General features: G+C 46.7%; 1 protein-coding gene across 1 annotated transcript in view; it reads right to left on the bottom strand.

Annotated features, from left to right (window-relative positions):
* PAPPA (pappalysin 1) overlaps nt 1-23,434 on the bottom strand; it is a 281,949-nt gene that overhangs the window by 241,114 nt on the left and 17,401 nt on the right. Inside the window, exon 2 of the mRNA XM_075560393.1 lies at nt 3,280-4,342. Within this exon, the coding sequence (XP_075416508.1) occupies nt 3,280-4,342 (1,063 nt within the window). The remainder of the gene's footprint in view (nt 1-3,279; nt 4,343-23,434) is intronic.

Below are 23,434 nucleotides of genomic sequence, written 5' to 3'. Positions count from 1 at the left end.
ACAATTGCGGAAAGAGTAAGAGTTTCAATGTGGTGCACGAAGCACCCCTTCTCCCATGCCCATGTGCCCTGCTGCATTGCTGGGGGATTTTCTTATACTCAAGGGCACTGCTTGATACAAAGGGTCAGAATTAATGAATTTCATTCGGTGATCCCCAAAGTAAGCAATCCATGCTTTGTTTCTCACTAGCGCACGAGCACACAGAGACAATCAGTGCCAGGCTGATACTGCTGCACCACCTCTAAGGCTCCTCATCTGTTATTAATTCCTTTCATTAGACACGATGGAAGTATTGATTTTGCAATGCACAGGAAAGAAATAACAATGACAAAAAATAAAACTAGCTTTTTAACCATCGAGGGCTTAAAGTGTGGTATTTCAATATTGTCTGGTCTCATTAGATTGCAGAGGATTACAGAAAGGAGAGGGAAAATGGAGAAGACAAAGAAGGAAGAAAGAAGGAATGGGGGAAGGAGTGCTGGAACAGGACACAAAGGGGGGGGGGTAAATAAAAGAAAGGGCAGGAAGAGAGACAGAGAAGAAAGTGCCCCAGGGGAGAAGGAAGGCCCACTACTCATTTACAACTCACCATTTGTTAGGTGCCTTTGGGAGGACTCTCCCTCCAGTGACCCTGCTCTGCGGAGAGCAGGAGACCCGGCCAAACCCGCCCCACTCTCACAAAGGTGGGTAAGCCACGGTGTCCATGCAGCCCACTGAGGGCCCTCCTTTGCACACACCCATGATGCTCTTTGCTAGATCACCAGGACAAAGTCGATCTGTTTTCCATGCTTCTGTTTCAGAGGGCGCCCTTTCTTCTCTCCCTCCTCCCTCCCTCTCTCCTTTCTTTTTTTCATTTCTTCTTTTTGTTGAAAGTCACAGAGGAAATCATACTTCTCTGCAAACATCTACAGGTTTCTCTCTGCGCAAAGCAGCATCAGTTTGACTAGGACCCAATAACTCTTTGCCACCAGGAGACTGCACATTGTCTGCTGAGGCTTACCCCACCACACAGCTTTCCCAGCCAGCAAACAAACGGACCGGAGAGGGAGCTGTCGCGGAAGCCATGGGCACAGCAGCCCTGCGATGTAGTTAAAGGGGGCTGACAGCCAGACTCCTGGGCTGTGGCCCCTGTGGGCCCAGGCCCCTTCCACACCAACAGAGCACTCAGAGAGGGCAGCTGCCCTGCATCTTGCCACGCTACTCAGCAGTGTTTATTCTCAAGACTTTAGTGAAGTCGCCTTGCCTATCACCATGGCATGTAATTCTGACTCATATTACGTATTCCTAAAAAGTATTTCCTGTCCTGTGGGAAATGTCGAGTCCGTAGACCTGAGTTCAAATCCCAGGTCTCTATTTATTAGGGTGATCTTGGGAAAGTTCCTTCACTGTCCTGAATCATGGTTTTCTTCCTGAAATAGGACGAGCATCGTAACTCAGCAATGATCCACTTAAAAAAAATGTAACTTAACTAAACATAAAATAAGGCACCCACCATCCTGGCACCCAGCAGGTGCTGAACAAACTGAAAAGAAATTGTTGCAGGAATGAATGAGTGAATGAATGAATGGACAAGTAGATAAGTGACTCCCAGCTATGGACAGCCCTGCCCTCTGCTCCACCTTCTGATGCTTGGGCACACAGGTCCCCCCTGGAAGTCTAGCTCAGTGGAGCACACACTGCACTGGCCTTGAAAGACTGGCACTTGTGCTTTAACCTAATGACTTCCCTCACCCGTGACCTCGGTGGAGTCATTTCCCTCTCAAAGGCTCTCGATGTCTACCGTCTATCAAATACAAATGTGAGCCCCTGTCTTGTTGCCCTTGCCAAGCGCTGGTCCAAACGAGGGCAGAGAGGAAAGTGCATCGTGACCTGCCAGGCACTGGCCACACACCACAGCCTCTCCTCGCATGGCCTGCTCAAGTCCCTGAGCCAAGGTGAGAGTCCAGGTGCTAAGCTGGTGCCAGTAGGCTGTGCTGACGTGCATTCTGGCTTGCGGCCAGGCATGACATTCTCCTGCCAGCATCGTCATTCCTTTGCACATAGGTATTTTGTCTGTGTATGGGAGGCCCTTGTTCTTTTCAGAGAGACACACAAAGAGAGAAGTCAGCAGAAAACCTGCCGAGGTCGGCAAATGTGCTCAAGCCATCAGCAAGTCCAGGGTCCTGCGTGCTGGACAGAGCAGAAAAGTCCAGCGTGAGTCTGGAAAACACAGAAGAGCAGGCGCTGACTGCCTCCCTGGCTTGGAACTAGCTCATGTAGGTCTCCTGTCAATAAAGGTTCACCTTTAGGGGTCCCACTAGGGTTGCTGGTGGCAACTCAAAACCTATGGTAGAGGCTCAGTGAGGCATTAGACAGTCCCTAATTCATCCCCTTCTCAATAGTATATGTAATCCCTCTACTTGCTGTGCTCTCCCCTCCCCCACAACTGATCTCCGATGTCCAGATCATATTTTTCGTGACAGCCTTGCTCAGATGCCACTCCTTTCACAGCAGTCTTCCCTGATCTATTGGAAGTGTGGGTGAACCATCTTCTCTGTGCTCCCCTTTAAAGAGAGCGCCCTCCCTCCCACTATTCTCGGTGTGAGCAATGACAACACGGATCTGAAAGTCCATGATGTGCCAGGAACTGTGAAAGACTGTGCCTCGTCTGTTCCTTTCTTCTTCTTTTTTCTCTAACCCTAACCCTTCCTCTGTTCCTTTCAAAGCATCCTCCCTGCACCTTGGCAAAGGAGGGGTCCTTACTAGTCTCCTTTGGCAACCGTGAAACTGGAGTTCATTGAGGTCACAAAGCAAGCAATTAGCAGGTTTGGGATCTGAACCCAGGTCTCTAACTCCAGCGTCTATTCCATAGCAGGGCAATAGGATGTTCTGTGGTGATGAAAATGTTCTCTCCTACTCTCTTACTCGTAGCTCTAGTTTTCAAATTTGAGTCTAAGTTACATAGTCATGAGTGGTTAATGGTGACCATCATGCCCCACTTTAACCCACTCATCTGCTACGACAACTCTCTGTGTTCAGTTCCTCCCACCCTCTTTCGTGTTTGAGCTCTTTGGGAAGGCAGGGCACAGCAGCACTCAACAGAGACTTTGGTATTAGCTCGTGCTTGCCCACCGTCCCCACGATTACCTGAGCAGCACACCTGTCTCACTAAGCTCTCCTGTGAATTGGAACCAGAAAAATCCCATGACTGCTTTGGGCCTCACTTGCTTTGCTTAAAACAGGGGGGTCACCGGAGTGAGTTGCTCTCAACTGGCCATCATCTGCCCACCAGGGTCTTACCTGTGTGGAGAGTCGGGGTCGAAACATGTCTTGGTGACATCAGTGATGTCAGGGTCACAGCATTCACCACCATCAAAGTTGAATCGCTCATAGTTGCAGTCCATGTCACACACCCCGTTCTGCTGCTTCTTCATGAAGGCAGGGTAGCGAAGGTAGCGGCAGTCCCCACCGTCGTGACCCGTCAGCGTGTGGTTGCATTCGGGGTCACAGTTCTCATCCCCGATCTTGCTGATGTCACAGTTGGCCAGGATGAGGCGGCAGCGGAGGGAGGTGTTGCTCACCTCCAGCACCTCCAGGTCCCAGGAGATGTTGTGGTGCTTGAAGGCCTCGGCCAGCTGCCGGTGCTGAAAGTCGATCTGCTGGCGGCTCACGGTCGGGTTCTCATGGGCGTCGTTGAGGAGGTTGACCACGCGGTAGCGCACCACCTTGGGCTGACGGAAACGTGGGAGCCGGTTGTAGTTGTCAATGACCTCTGTGTTGTCGCACAATGTCTGCCCACACAGAGGGGGCTCCAAATTCGTGTCCAACAGGAAGCCACGGGGGTGGCTAAGTTCCACCTGGGGGCTGCTGCCGTCTTTCATGGGGGTCCAGGCACGCTTCACGTTGTCCCAGTTCTCCTGGAGGAGGAGCTGAGGTAGAGGAGGGTGGAGGCCTGGGGTTTCCATGTCAGACACGATCTCCCGCTGAGTCCTGGCTACGTTCCAGAGACTGAAGTGCCCAACGGAGCCCCGGTAGTTGTGATTCTGATAACTGCCCCCCAGCAGGAGCATTTTACACTTCTGGGTCAGGGGGCTGAAGATGCCGCCCACTTGCTGCCCAGATGTTGCCACCTGGGCGCCATTCATGTAGAGCTTCATCAGCCGCCCATTGTAGGTGGCAGCTAAGTAGACCCACTGGCCTGGGAGGTAGCTGCGGTGGGCATTGATGGTGGTCATCTGCCGGGCCCGGTCCGTCTTCAGGGAGAAAAAGAAGCGTGGGTCTCTGCTGCCTTGGTCACTGACGGTGTGGATGCCTACCGCCCAGCCTCGGTCACGCGAGGTATAAGAACATTTGTCATACAGATCTATGTGGCCCCAAAAGAAAGATGGAAGATGAGGGGGGTAAGTATTTGTCTCTGATAAAACTCAAAGCAGGAATTTTCTAGACTAGCAGTTTCAACATGCGACTTGGTGGAATGCTGGCAGTCACTAACCAATGCCTCTGGGAGCACCCCAAGGGTAGCGGGAGGGGCGCGGGGAGGGGACAGGGGAAAGGGAGTTGAGTTTGGGAGATCCTCACCACTCTTTAAACCAAAGCAGTTTCACTTTGACCAGTTTTGATATTTGAATATACACGAGAGATTTTGCCTTAAAATCAGCAATAGTAATAATAGTCCTAATAAAATTTGAAGACTGTTGGTTTTGACACAAAGCTATTGGGCGGGGCGGAGGGCTTTCCAATGAAAAGGATATTTCGAATATCAGACCCATGAGGCCAGGTGGGAGGGAAAAGAAAGGAAGATGAAAATGAATGGAAGTGCTCGTTGCGAAGGCCAGGCCCTACTGAGGTCAGTGTAATGTGGAACATGCGCCTCCCATGAAGACACACAACAAAACTAGACCTGTTGTGGTCTATTGCAGCTCAGAATGACCTTACAGGGCAGAATAACACTTCCCTCTAGAGTTTCCACCGCTGTCAATGGCCACATGCTTCTCGTGAGGGGCATCTGGGAGGTTTGAACAGCTCGCCTTTTGGTTACCAGTCAAGGATTTGACCACTGCACCGCCAGGGCTCTGATATCGGTCATTAACAGTCACCAAATGATCAGTGGTCTTGAACTGTTTGGAAATCTGACCTGGGAAGGTGAAGGTCAAAGGCTGAGAAGCCAGAGCTTCTATCTTGTACAAAAGTCCTGACATGCACCACTGAAAAAGGGCTGACAACTTAATAACCACGCTGGAAAGGTTTTTAAAGATTTGACAGGTAAGGGAATTAAGTCGCAGAGAACCGAAAGCGCTTGCCAGATTATACAGAATAATTGACAAAACTCCTGGGCAGCAATATGCATTAAAAAAATAAAATCACTAATGCTAAGATTACTGAGACCTGATGGCACAGTGTCTAAGTGCTGGGCTGTGCACTGCAAGATCAGTGGTTCAAACCCACTGGCCATTCAGCAGAAGGAAAATGAGGCTTTCTACTCCCATAAAAATGTACAACATTGAAAACCCTATGGAGCAATCCCGCTCTGTCCTACATGGACCCCACGAATCAGAATAGACTAGATGTTTGTGATTACAGCTAAAATTAAGAACAAAAACAAACTCTCATTAAACAAGAAGTTGGGAATTCCTACATAATAGTTAAAAATAAACAGCACTTACTAAACCATTATGGCAGGTTTCTAAGGTATATATATATATATATATATATATATATATATATATATATATATATATATATATATATATATATATATATATATGAAATAAATATATATAAGGTATAAATATATATATTTCTTTGAATTAATATAATGTCCCTGCAGTGGTGATGTTCAGTTCTTCAGTTATAAAAACAAATGGGAATTGAAGGAGGTACAGAAATCGATCTAAAGTCACAGAGCTGATAAGTGGGTTCTGGCTCCTTCAGCTCCTGGACTCACTGTCCTACACACTAAGCCGGCAGTGCCTCCTCCTCTACTCTGGATGCCACCAGAAGTCTACATACATACACACCACCATCTGCCTAGGAGATGTCACAAGTCCGAGTTAGTTGTGCTTGGAAATTTCCTACCTAGGAGTTTCCAGATTTACTCTGGGAACCTCAGTTATTAGTCAAGCAGATTCTCTCTGTATCGTCACCATTCCCCTTCCTCCCCTTTCCTTTTCCTGGCCTATGCCCAGCGTCCCTGGCACGGATCAAGCTGTTGGATGAGGAAGAGGACTTTCTAATTGAGTGCATTTTCAGTGTAGGATGATGTATCCAGCCAGGTGGGAAGAGAACGAGAGGGAGATGGGCAGGAATAAAAGAGGCTCATTTAGAAGAACAGTCTCTCCTTTCATCTGGAGAATCTTCACGGTCATCATAACTTTGAGTTTGCACCTGCCATTCCCAACCACTGCTGTCAAGTCGACTTTGATTCATACTGACCCGATGGGACAGGGCAATACCACCCCCAAAGGATTTCCACAGCTGTACCTCCTTATGGAAGCAGAGTGCCACATTTTTCTCTCATGGAGTAGCTTGTGGGTTTGAACTGTCCACCTTTTGGTTAGCAGCTGAGTGCTAACCACTGAGTTATGAGTGATCCATTCCCTGCCAGGAGTGCTCATCAAATGAGTCTAGGAAGCACTCAGCAACATCTGTGGAGGAGGACTACACAGTCTGTATGTACTCTTTCGTGGGCACCGGGCCTTAGAATTTCTACAAGGTTCTTTTTTTTAAGACATTTTATTAGGGACTCATACCACTCTTACCACAATCCATCCATACATCAATTGTGTAAAGCACATCTGTGCATTCTTTGCCCTCATCATTCTCAAAACATTTGCTCTCCACTTAAGCCCCCTTCATCAGGTCCTCTCTTTCCTACAAAGTTCTTTACTAGCAGCTGCCACGGCTGGCAGTTTGGGCTGGGTAGCCAGGCCTGCCCACACTGCTCCCCCCATTCTACAGCCAACAGTTTGTCGGGCAATGGTCAGAGCCTCCTCACATGGTCCTTCTGTCTACTGGCTAGCAGACATTGGCCAAGCGCCTGTGCTTGGCCAAGGCAAATCCTAAGTCCCTGCTCTGAGGCTTGGTTCCCCATCTGGCAAGAGATGGGACTGAACTGAACACATTGTGTGCAAGTTCACTGTTCTCAAATTCCGGGGGTCCCAGTGGTTAATGCATAAACCAACTCTCCCAAGAAGCTCTTCCTGACAGTGTCGTGAGAAGTGACCAGTCTTTCCTCTGGACTCACTTTCCTTTGAGGAAACGTCCCCTTTGCCCTTTTCTTTGGGAGCTGCCTGTACTCTGGTGGGAGTCCTGGTGGCACCGTGTTTGAGTGCCCAGCCGATGGCTGAAACCACCTGCTGCTCCCTGGAGAAGGGTGGGCCGTCTGCTTCCGTAAAGTGCTTCCTGCAGAAATCCTATGCGACGTTTCTACTTCATCCCATAAGGCTGCTCTGAGTCCGAATGAAATTGACGGCAATGGGCTTGGTTCGGGGTTCTCGGTCCTTGCTGCCATGTCCTCCCCCACTTGATGGGATGTTTAAGAGCATGAGTGCATCTGGATCCTCTGGGCAATGGCAACCTGCCCAGCCCCTGGCTCCATGCCTGGTACGGGCATTCAGTAAGTGTCTAATGAATGGACAAATTGCTGATTCTAGGTGGAGTGAGAGAAGAGAAAAGCTAGGAAAATTCGAGATAAACAGAACAAAGGCACTGATTTACTTCTCTGTGGCTAAAGGACAGAGAATCAGAGAGCAGAGTGTGTTCATCATCGGGTCAAAGGAATAGGATCTTTGGACTTGGTGTAACCTGCTTTAGAATCCTGAATACAGACATGATCTCTGTGGAGGTCATCGTTGTATGAAAGGGTGTAGGGTACATACCATCTGTGGCACACAATGGGTGACCTAGAGGAAACCCACGTGGATCATGCTGAAGGGCCCGATCGTGATGTCCAGGAGGAAGAGTGGGAAATGACTGAAACAAAATGCGGACATGCCAGAGAGAACACACCCTGAAGACACCTTGGCCAAGTACCAGGAGCTAGGTGATGCAACCTCACAATAAAACAGAGCCTTCCTCAAACCAGTAACAAAGTTGGAGACCATCAGTCTGAGTCAGCGTAGCTAGTATTGGGGGACTACACATTAAAAGCTGCCTCCCCACTGATTCTCTCCAAAGCCACAGAGGAACAAAATACTCTTGGGGTCCCTAGCCTCTGGCCCCTCTACCTCTCAGCTCACTCCACGTGTCTTCTCACCATCTTTTCATCCCCCACTCACTTCTGACTAAGGGGCTCTTTCCTAGGAAGAAATTACAGGGTCTTCTAATGAGAAAATTAATTTTTGAGACAGGATCTCCCCCCGCCCCCTCCCATTTCTCCCTCTTCACCGGTCTAAAACAATTTGCCAGGGACTCAAGATTTCCTGTTGTCTGTGGAAGGCAGCTGGCTGGGTTAGCAAGGTAAACTGTTGACACATGGGCAGGATGCCCCCAGTTCAGCAGCTTTGTGGCCCTGGGCCCCAAGCTCAGAGCACCTCCCTTTGCCGTGAAGAAAGGAGGGGGTGAGAGTCAAAGGGCAAGCTTGGGCACACCAGCCTCAAGAGAAAGGGGTGATGAGCCGACAGATGGTCCAGAGGAAGGGCGATGAGAAGGTTTTTCGTGGAAGCAAGAGGAAACAAATGAAGGAAATCGAGGGTCTTGAAGCAATGACTTCAGAAGTTCAAAGGGAAATATTTCCCTGGTTTGTAAATGGTAAAAGGGGATCACGGAACTTCAATAGGGATGAGGGGGAACAGCCATGGGGATGGGGATTTATTTCTGTATGAAAACCTCTTCATTCACAGTAGTCACATGTTAGGCCACTGAAACGGAAGTCAAGGTCTCTCAAATTGTCAACGAAGGGGTCACACTCCGTTTGCAGGAGGTTTTACCTTGGATAATCGACACACAGACTCTCTCACTCACCCATTTCTATAGTGCTGAATCAAAGTTTCTTTCTCTGCAAATGGATTCAATGATCCCTTGCTAGAATTTAAGAGCTTGTGGTTCACTCTTAGAATAGTGCCTTATAAGTTGGAAGTAATCAAAATAATGTGTTGATTTGAATGGAATCCTTTGTAGCTTTTTTAGTCTTCCATGGTCTATTTCCTATTATGCATTCCCATAAAGGACTCAAAACAGTTCTCCATGGGGACCCGGGAGTGTCCTCGCCCCCCATACTTCTGCTCTGTTCCACCCCAGAAAGTGTTCTCCTGTAGGATGGAGACACACTAAAGAAACATTGGAAGGGGGTCTGAAGTCTGCAGCATCTGTTGGGAACTAGAGGCTGCGTCCTTGGGACATGCCCTAATGGCCCTAGGCAATTCTGCAAATCTACCTCAATCCTAAAACCACATAAAACTAGACACTGGAAGTCTACATACATCCCTCTTCTACAGGTCAGGGAGGTACCTGGCACCTGCTCAGATGGAGAAGTTGAGGCTGTGGTCATAAAAGAGATGGAAAGATGGAAAGAACTGGTATAAAGCTTGGCCAACTGTTGAGTAGACTGTCGGAGGTGCCCCATCTTCCTGCCACTAACCTCGATGTCGAAAGGGATTTATAGCCCCCAGAAGATTGATGCTAATTTAGTCTCATTACCTCCTTTGTTTCTCACCTAATTCCAGAGAGGAAGAACAGACATGAAAGAGCAAAGTCTAAAGGCAAATGGAGAAGCTTCCCAAACCTTTAGAAAGAACTGTACTAGGAGAACACTGAGCTCTGGGCTGTCCTTTAAGAATCACTTAAAAGACAGTCTCCAACCCCACACAAGCAGGCCTTCCTGCGCTGCATACATCATATACCTCCATTCCCTAAAACTCATCCCCTTTGGAACCACTCATTCGGTATCTGTTTCCCCACATGTGTATACTGGGATCATTTCTCAATTTCCAGCATCCAGCAAGAGCCTGGTACACGGTAGGTACTCCATAGAGCTTACAACTGAGCGAAAAGGAGGAAAGGACACTTCCTCACTTCTGCATGGTCTATATGAGCATGTGTCTTTTTATTAAGAACTTACGAAAATTACATCATGGAACCCTAGACGCAATGATAGTGCTCAGCTAATGGAAGGTTGGCAGTTCAAACCTACCCAGTGCCAGCTCTATAAGAGCAAGACCCAGGGGTGTGCTTTAGTAAAGGTTACAGCCTAGACAATCCTGGTGGCAAATCACCGGAAACCAGGGAAATCCACAATGAGATGAGAGAAAACAACAGCCATGACCATGAATTCAAATATAGTAGCAACGATGGAGAGATTACAGGATCAGATCACTTCCTGTCACACAAGGGGCCTCCAGCAGTCCCGACTAACCCAAGGGTAACAAATAACAAGAGTCATGAACTATCAACTAATTCCCTCATTTAATTTTCACAGCACAGATATTAGCATTAGTCATTCTTCAGAGAAAACTGAGGTTCAGGGAGGAGACATGCTTTGTCAAAGCACACAGCTTGGAACCAGGCTATCGGGCTAGCACACTCCGGTTCTGAATCACAGCACCGAATTAAACATCAGAGAGCGGATCCTGTATTGTAAGCTGCTTAAAGGTAGACCATTCTAAAAATATTCCTATAACTCCCACAACACCAATACAAACAAGCAGGACAACTGAAAACGAGAAGACTCCTCTCTCGGCAATTCTTCTGAGTGGACCTACAGACAGATGGAGAATAGATGGAGAATTAGATACCAGTACTTCATGTGGTTTCCTTGGTGTGCCCAGTCTTTGGGGGACTCCGGTTTTGAAAGGGTTTGTTTGTCTAGCTTGAGTCTCAGTGCTGTTTGAAAGCTATCTTTCACCATCTAGAGTTTCATTGTAGACTTATCTGTTGGTTTTTATTAAAAATCATTTTATTGGGGGCTTTTACAGCTCTTATTATAATCCATACATCAATTATATCAGGCATATTTGTACATAGGTTGCCATCATTCTTTACTAGATATTTACTTTCTATTGAGCCTTTGGTATCAGCACCTCTTTTCCCCTCCCTCCCCCCATGCCCTGTGACCCTCGATAGATTATAAATTATTACTATTTTCATATCTCACACCAACTGCTGTCTCCCTTCCTCTATGGTTTCCGTTGTTCTTCCCCCTGGATGGGGGAGTGTGGTTATGTGTTGATCATTGTGATCGGTTTCCCCTTCTTTACCTCCTCTCCTCCCCTTCCCCCTCCTCGTCTGCTATCGCTATTCCCATTCCTGTTCCTGGATTCCGAGTGTCATATCTGTTGGTTTTTGACTCACATTCATTCTGACATTCAGGGTCGCTGCTGAAATTCTCTTCTATTTGGCATTGTTGTCTAACTATTGATTGCCTCTGTCTTCCTTTCCATAGTTCAACCCTCATTCTGAACTCTCCCACCAAATCTCCTCTCTTGACTTTAAATTTATTTCCCCTAAAGCTAATGCAGATTCCTACTGTACTTCTATCCTGTGATTTTTCTCTAAATTTGCCCAGAAAGTTTTAACTCAGCATAAAACAGACCCTGATAACAGTTGATATTCTTCCACTACTGACTGGGGTAGTGATTCCTATCACATTTTGTAATTATTGCTCTTCTTTATTGGGAGAGTAATTGTGGGAAAAGTCTCTGTACAGGTCATCTCCGTCTATAAAAAGCAGAGTTTCAAGTAAATGATGGAAAGAAAATAAGTAATAGGAACTCTGGTGGTACAGTGGTTATGCCTTGGGCTCAAACCACAAGGTCCGAAACTCAAAACCACCAACTGCTCCAAGGGGGAAAGACAGGGCTTTCTAGGAGTTTCTGTCTGAGAGCCTCCCAGGGCAGTCCCACCCTGTGCTCTAGTATCACTACGCATCGGCATCAAGTCAAAATGGCAGTGAGTTTGAGAATGGATACTTTCCATCAGCAGTCAGCTGCCAAGCACAAATATCCCATTGAGGGCTCATAGCAATCTGGTGAGGCAGGCTTGATTGCTAGGCCTTTTACAGAGAAGGAAGTGGAGGTGTGGAAAGGTTAAGTGAGTTCTCCTCACGGTTGCCAGCTTAAGCGAGCAAGGCAGCGAGGAAGTGAATACACGGGTTCGTAAGTGAGGAAGACAGACGTGGGAGCCCAACTTCCCTCCAACGCCAGGCCTCTTGCCCAGGCTGCTCTCCTTCAGTGGAAATACCGCCCGATTAAGGGTCAGCACACTTGTGTCTTAGCGCTGCTACTGATGTGCTCTGTGTCGCCGGCAAAGTGTCATCTCTCTGGCCTTCCTCATTGCCTGTCCTATGAAATGGGCTGGTTACCCACAGGGCCACAAACTTCCCTTCCAGCTCAGACTAAGACTTGGAGAGTTTTACTCCTCCAGCTAACCCCAGGAGTGCTGAGGGTGCAGGGGTGGTACCCAGCTCTCAGACGGAGAGTTTGAACGTAGCAGGTAGCCCTCAGTGGAAGGAGGTGGCAGCATGCTTTGGGGAAGATCACAGCCCGGGAAGGATGCTCTACAGGGCAGTTCTGCCCAATACTCCAAGGGCGTTATGAGTCAGATTGGACTCAGTGGCATTGGGGCTGGTTTTGGATTTCTTCTTTTTTATGTGGGGGTTTCCGATATTCCAGCATTGGTTCCCAACTTGGGGGATTGCAAGGTCAAGGGGGAGGAGGGCAGTTGCAGCCTCCAATTTAAGGATGCCCGCTAGCTGTGGGGCATCTGCCAGAAGGAGACCAGCAGAGGTGAGAGGATGTAGTGATGAAAGGAGGAATTTAGGTCAACAATCTGGCTTCTTTCAGGAAAGAAGCTAAAAAAATTAAGAGCTAAAGGTTGGAGCTGGTCCCTTTTTGTTTCGTTTTGTTTTCCGTTCCACAATGTAATCGCCGGTGTCAGAGAAAACCGCAGAGGAATGCTTGAGAGAGCAATCCTATAGAAAGCTTTTATCTGTCCAGAGGAGAGTGATTACAACAGACGGATTTGGGTTAAGTATACCCATGGTCCCTTCACTGGGTTCGTTTGGGGGAGGCCTACCAACAAGACCCTGGAGGACTGGACCTGAGGCCCTCAGAGGAAGACTGGCATGTCACTGAGGGGGGTTCCTGAGGCACTGTTCCTCAGTTCTTTGTCTCTCTCTCTCTCTCTCTCTCTCTCTCTCTCTCTCTCTCTCTCTCTCTCTCTCTTTCTCTCTCACACACACACACACACACACACCCCGAGGTCCACCTGGCTGAAAGAATGCCTCTTCAGTTCTGCTAACAGAGAAATACTTGCTATGAGTCATGCTAAGTGGGAGGACGGTCCCGAGTCATCGTGAGTTCTGGACATCCCTGGCTCCGGACATGAGAAAGGGACATCAAGAGTGACTTTTTGGAGGAATTTACAAGATCAAGATGAGCTTGGACGTCCACTACACATTGGGCACGTAAGGGAAAGTAAGGGGCCAGGATTCTCTTGGCAGGCCTACAATGAGCATTTGGAAAACTTATGCGCCGTGGAGGTTGGGTCCATTCTCCTACCTGTGTGCCTTTTCTCAGTGGGGAACTTCTTTTAGAAGCTTCCTGACTATCTGCCAAATCTGGGGTCTACTAACCCTTTTAACTAACTGAGTGAACTTGAGTGAGTTAATTCATTTCTCTGCACCTTGGATTTCCCACTGGTTCGCCATGGATAAAAATTCTTACTCTGTACACCTCTCTTGAGGAAGAAAGGAGTGAACGGTACGGCTACTTGCTTTGCCATCGATCGCAGGCTATCCACAGGTAAGGCAGAGTGGAGCTGGGGATACGTCACCCCGGACTTCGTTAGTACAGACGGATATGAGGAAGACTCAAATACTTGGAGAAAAGTTGAATTGAAAGATAACAAACTTTTTCTATAAACTTTTTGTTACAGCCCCAAGATGGATTGTGTTTGGGACAGCCACGGGCTCTTGAGAGATACCGTATTTTCCTAAGGCTCCGGACCTCATCTATATTCAGGCTGTATGGACGAAGAAGGCGCGGGGTCTGACAGATGAAAGAACCTGGTTTCGAATTTACCTACAATGTGATGAGGAAAAGGCATGGTACCTCTCCCAGCATCAACCTTCTCATCTGTTCAGGGGGCATAATCCTCCCATGGCTGGAGCAGGGAATGATGGACTCATCCCTGCACAAGGACATGGCGCATGGTCACTGGCAGCCGAACCAGCTGGTAAAGCAACATGCACGTTGGAGTCAGACGGATCCATTTGATTCTCAGCTCCGTCTCTGATTAGCTGTATCGCCTTGGGCAAAATTCCTACACCTCCTGAGAGGTTCCTCAATCTATAACATGATAACAGTAATTAATGCATGGTGCCATTCTGAAGATTTAATGATGGAACACGAACATTCATTTGCATAGCATGTGATAAATGGTACCTCAAGTTTTGTTTACACTGATAGTAAATACCCACTGTTTGTACTGAGCGGTGAAGCCACTCTCTCTTTCCCCCACTCCTTCCATGGTGTTAGCCTGATTCTTTCTGACATGCTTCTCTAGAAAGGGAGGCCCCACGGATTGCTCTCTCTTTTTCACTTTGCCCAGAAGAATGAGTGCATACCAAATTGAACAAAGAAAAGGGAGTGGGACGCGGAGCAAACGGGGTCTGATGAAGAAGCGGAAGCAGACTGCAAGGAAAAGGAAGGCCGCCTAGAGGAGGGATGCGTTTACGTTTTATCAGCTTAAACCGTTCCCCTGGTAGCACTAGCCAGACACTGTCACCAGAGTGTTACTGATGTTGAAGTTGCCTGGAGAAGAGAGCCTTTCTTCCGTCACTCATCAGGCAAGGCTCCCACCTCTCAGGAACCCACAAGGGCTGCTGTATCCTGCCGCCCACATCGTTCCCAGCAGCCTGGACCCATCTCCTTCCCCATTCAGAGAACCCAGGGGGATGTTCCCATCTCCCGAGACAGGGAATCCCACCTCCTGGAAGATACCTTTGTACTTCTGGGCATTGCTGAGTGGTTTCTAGACCAATCTGAAGTTAATACCTCTTTCCTTTCCATCCAATGGTCCAGAATCTGGTCTCCAGGAATCCATGAAGTGATACTGCATTTATTTCCAAAGAGTAGCCCCAGAGCTAAGCAAGACTTTAATTATATATTTCCCTGACTTTTCTATTCTCCACATTAAAAGTGCAAAGTCCGACTGAATTCATTAGTTTACTTATTAATTGGTTGATTCAATACATATCCATGGGCATCCACTCCATGAAGGCCTGGCTGCCACTGGGTATATAGAGGAGCCAGATACAGATGTGTCCTCAGGCAAGAGACCTGGCATTCTTTAATGCCAGCATCAATTCTTTTGTTGATGCAATTTAGAGGCAACAGGACTTGATACTATGCAATTAGGAAGACCTGTTATTACCATACCTGGCCCCCTTATTTTATGCCTGGAATCACTAGGCTGACTTCTAATGCCTTTCAGGGTCATATGAACTGATTGAAAAAAACAAACCGAAGGATGGTCATCATTAACAATGTGTCACTCACCAGAAGAAGCACTTTATGTAAATTATCTCAAGGAGTTTCTCAAACTAGTCTCTCAGGTCTCAGTGCCATTTTATGGGCTAGGAAACAGATGTGGTAAAGGTCATCTGATAGCAGAAATAACTCATCTCTGTGACCCCCAAAGCCAGGTTCTTAGACAACATACTATGCTTTCCAAGGACACATATAAGCGAGGATTCTTTCAAAACAGGTTGAACATTTTGGTTCGGTTCCTCTCCTACTTCACTCAATGTTTAATCTTCCCCACATTGATGGTCTCGTCTTTGCTTTTTCACACAGAAAACATCTTAAGTTTCCTTGAAGTTTCATTTTTTCAATTAATTTATTTTTTAAATCATTCTACTGGGGGCTCATACAATGCTTATCACAATCCATCCATCCATCCATGTGTCAAGCACATTTGTTGCCCTCATCATTCTCAAGACGTTTGCTTTCTACTTGAGCCCTTGGTATCAGCTCCTTATTAAAGACTACAAAGATCTTGATTATTTTATCAGTGTCTCCAGCACTCAAGCTCTAAAGAAATCAGAACAGAAATTACAGTTCTGTTCATACTAATAGGGCTATCCAGGTTCCATGAAGGCCCATGACTTGACCCCAAACCCACACTGTTCGAGAGACGGATTAGGACTTGGGTGTTGATGGCCAACTCGGCATGCCTTCCTTCTCTTTGTATCTCCTTCCACGGGGCACCTAGCCACCCCACCAACTCTACCCACAGTTAACCTAATTTGTAAAATGAGCGTTATATTAACTTAGAGGAAGAGTAGGGTGCAGGCCCGGTGTTGTAAACAGAATGAACACCATCCATTTCCCCCCACTTACGAAGTCCCTTTAGAAAGCACAGGGCTGTTTTCTTTCTCGGGTGTCTACCCGGGTTTAAGTGACATCGCTGCCATCACTAAAGCCCAGGCATAAGCAGGCAAGGAGCTCCGATGGCGGAGCTGTGAGACAGGCTGCTCACTGAAAGGCTGGCATTTTGAAGCCGCCCCGGGGCTTCGCGAAAGAAAGACCTAGAGTGATCTGGTCCCACAAAGGGTACAGCCTATGAAGCCCACGGGGCAGGTCAACACTCACGTCAGTGGTTATGAGTCAAAACGGCCTTGGCAGCTCCTGAGCGCAGCTGGAGGCAAAGGAGGGTCTGAAGGACAAGAAGATGCTGTTCCGACTCATGATACATACACGCCTTGTAGAGCTCAGGTGATATTTCACAGTCTCATTGGCATCAAGAGGTATAGAATCTAGGCTGCTTTCATGATTCTACATCATCATATCATATTAAGAGCCTCTGGGTGGCACAAATGGTGGCACCTCAAAGCACAGCCCTGAAGGTCTGCTTCTGAAAGGTCAGAGCCCCAAAAAGCCTGCCCACGCAGCAGGTCTACTCTGCACAACACGTAGTATGAGTCGGAATCAACGCTTGGGCAACTGACAACGATGAAATGGTACCATATTATCATTATTCTTATATTATCCTTTTCTGCTTCCTAAGGAGCTGAGGATCTTACTGTTGGTCCCTAAAAGTCTATGAGCCCCAGGCACTATGCCCACTATGCCCACTATGCCCACTATGCCCACTATGCCCACTATGCCCGCTATGCCCGCTATGCCCGCTATGCCCGCTATGCCCGCTATGCCCGCTATGCCCACTATGCCCACTATGCCCACTATGCCCACTATGCCCACTACAGCTAACGGCTGAGCTAGTCTTGTTTTCATCGCGGCACCTGGGAGGAGGCGCTGAGCCCCGGCAGTCAATCCAAGATGGGAGGGATGGAGAAAGTGCCTACATGGGCAAGCCAACTGATGTAAATTCTGTAACGGACACAGGCTCACGGTAAGTTATGCAAAACACGCCCCCAGACAGTGTGGGCTGAGCTCTGGAGACAAAACCTCCTCTCTTGGGGGAGTATGCCATCACCTCATCCTGGCCTACATAGCTAGGGGGAGCTTTTCAGGGAGGGGAGATGGCACAGGAGAAAAGGAAGGAATGAGGGCAGGCAGGCAGGTCCCAGCCTCACAAGGTTGGTGCTATCCAGAATCACCCTTCTCTGAGAGTAGTGATACCTGAGGATAAGTGAATGCTTACTGTATGCCAGACACCATGCTAAGCATGTAAACGTGGGCCAACCCAAGTAACCTGCACAACAACCCCAAGCAGGCAGGGATCTCTTCTAATTGTTTCTATTCTGTACACGAAGAAATTGAGACCCAAAGAACCCGAGTCCTGCATACAAGCCTGGATAACCTGTTGGGAGGTGACAGAGCTAGGACTCAAACTCAGGCAATCCGATGGCAGGATCTATGCTTTCAACTTCTCCATGTTGGTCTTGCTTGGAGAAAGTGACACAATAAGGATGGGGACATGGTGCTATTGTTAATAAATTAATGCAATTAAGATGATTCTGATAAGATGCAGGGAAGCATCCTTGCACAAAGTGGCGCAGGGATGAGGCTTGCATGGGGAGTAGAATTAGGGCGGACAGAGGGCCAAGCAAGACCTTCCAGCGGAAGGTGAAGCAGGAGCATAAGTCGAGATCTCTTTAGCCGTGCCAAGGAGACTATGAAGACAAGTAAGATGTCTACTTTTGATGAACTTGAGGGTGCAAAGAATAAGAGAGAGAGAAAGGCATAGCAAGGGCTGGCTGGGTCCGTGGTACAGGATTCTTGACATGTGAAGAGGTCTGAAGCTGATTTCGTAGACATAAGGGAGTCGATGGTGTCTTCTGGAGGAAGGCTGTTCATGGGACTGGAGGAGGAGATCACTAGCGATGAGACCAAGCTCTTCCTGACAGTGCACAGAGCAGATAGAGAGACAAGGCTAAGGTCTCGGGACTCTCATCCGAGGGCTCATTTTGCAACCTGGAGCTATTGACTTGTTTTGCCTTAAGAAGAAGTTGGAATGTGGTCAAAAATGAAGAAAGAAAAAAGAATAGATCATTCAAACTGGATACTAGAAAAATGTGAACTTTGACTCCGAGCCTCTTAAAGCTTCTAGAATCTAGATGAATGAATGGTATTTAGATGCTTATATGGGGGCATTGAGGGGTGTGGGTGTTAAGAATTTAAGTTTTTTTCCATTGGGTGGAGGATAATCCAGTTCAGCTGTAACCCTTGTCTATGGTTGATCTTGTTCAATCACCATCTACCTTCTGGGCCACTGTTTCCCCATCTATGAGACTGGAGAGGGCAACAACTGATCTCTAAGTTTCTTTCCAGCTCCAATATTCTAGCGTATACACTCTCTGAAGGGCAGATAGTGTCGCTTCTTCGACTTCGTTCTTTCAGGGTTTAGCTGGGGACCTGACACGGGATACCCAATAAACAACTGTTGAATGCATGGAAATAATTCAGTTGTTAACTAACAACTCCTGGGGAGCCTTACAGGGAAAGTTTGCAAGAGGTGATCATAAAAATAACCAAGCTTCAGAGCAAGCAGCTGAGTGGCTAACTTGTCCTCTGTGGCTGTGAACAATGCTGAGGTAGTGAAAGACTGGCTTAGAGAAGGGGCCACTGCAAGGTCATGGGACACCAAATGGGGAGGGAGAGGGAGAGAGAGACAGAGGGAGGGAGAGCGCTATACAAGAACCTACAGAAGGCAGTGGTGCTCAACGGAAGGTGATTCATTATGCCTCCTTCCTCTTACCCCAGCAGACACCTGGCAATGTCCGGAGACATTGGATATTGTCACTATTACAACGTGTGTGTGTGTGTGTGTGTGTGTCATGCTATTGATATCTAGTAGGTAGAGGTCAGGGAGGTTGGCAAGTGTCATACAGTGCACAGGGAAACTCCCTACAACTTGGGACCAACAGGCCAGTAGGGTGGAGGCTGAGAAGCCCTGAAATGAAGGGGAAAAAAAATTGGGATAAGTCACTCAGTATTTCTGTACCTCTATTTCTCATCTGGAAAACTGGAATAAAAATACAGTATATACTCATGTATGAGCTTTTCAGCAGACTTTTTAACGCAGTGTTTGTGGTAAAATTAGGTGTCTCAGCTGATATCAGGTTGGTTCATACTCAAGTATACACAGTTGTACCTACTTTAGAAGGCCGTAACAACAATTGAAGAGTCAATCCCTGCAAAGCTCTTAGGGCAGTGCCTGGTCCATTTCACATGCTACCTACATTCCTTATTAGCCTGACAACATGTAGGTGGGGGGGGGGGGGTCTACAGGAGACTGACGTTCCAGGAAGTAGTCGAAAGGTCTCCCAGGATTTGATGATTTTAGAAGAATAGGGCTGCATGATCATAATGTGAATCTTATATCCACGCAATTAGCAATCCACTTTTAATCAGCTTCTATATCAGGAGACAGCACCCACTAGATGTGTAACTCTGTCTTGCTGTTTACAAACAGCTCCCTCTCTGCTTTGTTTCTCCAATACTCATGAAGCCAGTATTTAACTGCTTCTCCAGTCCAGGGCCTTCGGGCTTTTAGTGAGTAAGGGACAGGACATAGATTAAGGCAGGTGAAAAGCTGGAAAGGCAGAAAGCCTTCCACAAAAAGCCTTCGACACAGCATTCACGGGATCCCAGGGACTGAGGAAAGAGAGCATGCTTCAGAGCTTAGTTTGAGCTACAGATATTGTTCTCTGGGAGCCTTTGTTTGTAAACAGATATTTCTGCTGACACTGGACTTGGTGAGAGAGGGGTCATAAAAAAGGCAGGTTGTATTGTATCTGGGAGCCTCCGACCATGTGTTTGTTGTTGAGAATACAAAGACCTCAGTGTATTAGAGGAAAAGGCTTGTTTCACAGGGCTCGTGGGAAGATGATAGGTCCACGTCAAAAATACTGCAGAAACAGAAGTAAGCCCACCCCCAAGAAGACTTCCTGCTACAGCATATATATAGGAACATCACGCATCTGGATGGTGGGGGTCGAGCATCACTAAACAGGGGCTTTGGGAGGTTGAGAGTAAAGGCAGTTTCAGGAGCCAAGTGATTGGAAAGGCCTTTCCTTGCTCCCACAGATGAAGCCCGCCTTTCCCCACTAAAATAGAGCTTTATTGCATGTACTTTATTGGTTTCCATCATCTGTTAAGCCAAGAGTGGCAAATGTTATTCGTTTAAAATACTAGTCCTAGTAGTCCAGAGTCAAACACAGAGCAACACAAACAACCCAAAACTTTCCATCGACCGCTGCTGAGTCGATTCAAATGCCTACGGTTGCTGTTTGGGTCTGGGTTCCCAAGTAAGCCCCCTATCACACAGGGTATACCTCCCCCACAGGGTTGACAAGATTGCAACTTACAAAAGTAGACTGCCCTGTCTTTCTCCTGCAGAACAGCTGAGGGGGTCAGTTAGCAGCTGATTTCCTTAACCACAGTGCTACCAAGGTCCCCCAAGACACCACCAGAAATTCTTACATCTATATAGGCACACTGTCATTCATTCATTCATTCATTCATTTTCAAAATAGTGCTCCCCTTCTCCAATGAGTGGTTATCTAACTATTTTCTATGGAAAGTCAGTAGCAGTGTTTCAGGGGGGTTGCTCAAGGATTCACAAATGAAAAAGGATTATCGTTTCCCAACTCTCACCCCAGATCAAGCACAAAGCTGGGAAAACAGACTATTACATGTATGGAGGAGAGGATTAATTGTGTAATGCACAGTAATCTGGCTGGCTGGCTGGAAGATGAATGGATTGGTCGATACAAAGAAAGAAGTAGGGAAGGACAGAAAGGAGGGAGAAGGACAGGAGAGGATAGAAGGAAGAGAGGAGGAAAAGGGGTAGAGGAAGGACAGGAGGAAGGAAGGAAGGAAGGACGGAGCTATGTCGAGACAGTGGACAGATAGATGGATGTCTAGAAGAGGCAGATGGATTGAAGGGGGCGTCGGCTTGAGTCTTTATTGACAAACAAGTTCATCTCAAACAAAGAAGAAAGAAAATCATATGATTTACTATGCCAGGAACAACAGATTCAAGAGAAATGGTGTTGCATTCATCATAAAAAGGGCATTTCAAGATTTATCTTGAAGTACAATGCTCTCTGTAATCAGATAACATCTATCTTCATATAAAGTAATCTAATCAATACAACTTCTACTCAAAGTTAAGCACCAACAACTAATGCTAGTGATGCAGAAACTGAAGAATTCTACCGATGTCTTCAGTCTGCCATTGACCAAACATGCAATAAAGATGCATTGATAATCATTAGCAAGTGGAACACAAAGTTGGAAACAAAGAGGAAGGACCATGATTTGGGAAAGATGGTCTTGATGATCGAAGAGAAGCTGGAGATCACATGACAGAAGTTTAAAGGACCAACCACTTCCTCATAGCAAGCATCTTATTTCAACAACACAAAAAGTGGCTGTAGCTGTGGATTTCTCCAGATGAAATACAGAGAAATCAAAGGGCCAACCTCTGGAGGAAGGGATGATGGAGACGCTCAGTATCAGCAGTAAACTGGGTTAGAGACTGACTGTGGGACTGACCATTGACTGCTCATATGTAAGTTCGGGTTGAAACTGAAGACATTTGAAACAAGTCCACAAGAACCCAAATCGGATCTTGTCTATAACCCACCTGGATTTCAAGAACATCTCACTAAAAGATGTGATACATAGAATCAATGACATAGACCCGATGAGCTGTGGAACGGCATTAATAATATTATTCGCGAAGCAGACAAAAGGTCACTAAAAAAGCAGTTAAAAAAAAGATCCCTGTGGATATAAGAAGAGATTCTAGAATTTTCTTTTTGTCGTCATTGGGTAACTAAGCCAAATGGAAGAACTGATGACGTCAGAGAACTGGACAGAAAATGTCAAAAGGCAGCTCGAGAAAAGTAAAACAATATAATGTAAACTATTATATAAAGTAAAACGTTACAATCAAATGCACAAGGACCTAGAGTTAGACAATCAAAAGAGAAGACCGTGCTCAGCCTACTTAAAGAGAAAGAACTTAAAAATAAATTCAAGACCCATGTTACAAGATCGAAAGATTCTATGGGGAAAATACTGAATGATGCAGGAAGCATCAAAAGAAAATGGAAAGAAAACAGAGCTACTATACAAAAACAAAAACCTAGTCAACAATCAACAATTTTGAGAAATAGCATGAGAGCAAAACCAAGGGTACCGAAGGACGTCATTTAAACTACACTGAAAGCATTAGCCAAAAACAAGGATCCAGAAATGGAAATGTTTCAATAAGCTGATGAAAGACTGGAAGTACTCATTCGTCTATGCCAAGACTTTTGGGAGACAGCTTCTTTCCCAAGGTGACCCCCCCAGATTGCACCCATTACAGAGCAATGTCATTCATATCACTTGCTGAAGATCATGCAGTCTATTGACAGGGAGCTGCCAGAGTTTCAGGCCAGATTCAGAAGAATGTGAAACAACAGAATGCCATGGCCGATGTCAGACGGATCTTGACTGAAAGCAGGAATGCCAGAAAGATGTTTGTGTTTCATTAATTATGCAAAGGCATTCGATTACATGGATCCTAACAGACGCTGGCTATTCTTAAGAATGGGAGTTCCAGCACACTTCATTGTGCTCCTGCAGAACTTGTACATGAATCAAAATCAGTGGTGAGAACAGAACAAGGGAATACTGCAAGGTTTAACAGCAGGAAAGGCGTGCATCAGGGATGTATCCTCTCACCATAATTAATCAATTTATATGCTGAGCAAATAATCAGGGAAGTTGGAGTATATGAAGAAGAAGGTGGCATCAGGATTGGAGAAAAGTTTATTAACAATCTGCAATCTGCAGGTGACCTTGCTTGCTGATAGTAAGGAGGACTTGAAGCCCTTGATGATGAAGATGGAAGCCTTCAGGGTGGATTCTAACTCAATGCAAAGACCCAAAGCTTTACAACCGGACAGGAGGGTAACATCATGATTAGCACAGAAAACAAGCACACTGAAGTTACCTAGGATTTCGTCTTGCTTGGATCCACAACCAGTGTCCACGGA

This window comes from Tenrec ecaudatus, chromosome 10, assembly GCF_050624435.1.
Source record: "Tenrec ecaudatus isolate mTenEca1 chromosome 10, mTenEca1.hap1, whole genome shotgun sequence".
Taxonomy (NCBI): domain Eukaryota; kingdom Metazoa; phylum Chordata; class Mammalia; order Afrosoricida; family Tenrecidae; genus Tenrec; species Tenrec ecaudatus.
Note: the sequence above shows the minus strand (reverse complement) of the source record. Positions and strands in the feature narration are given on the sequence as shown.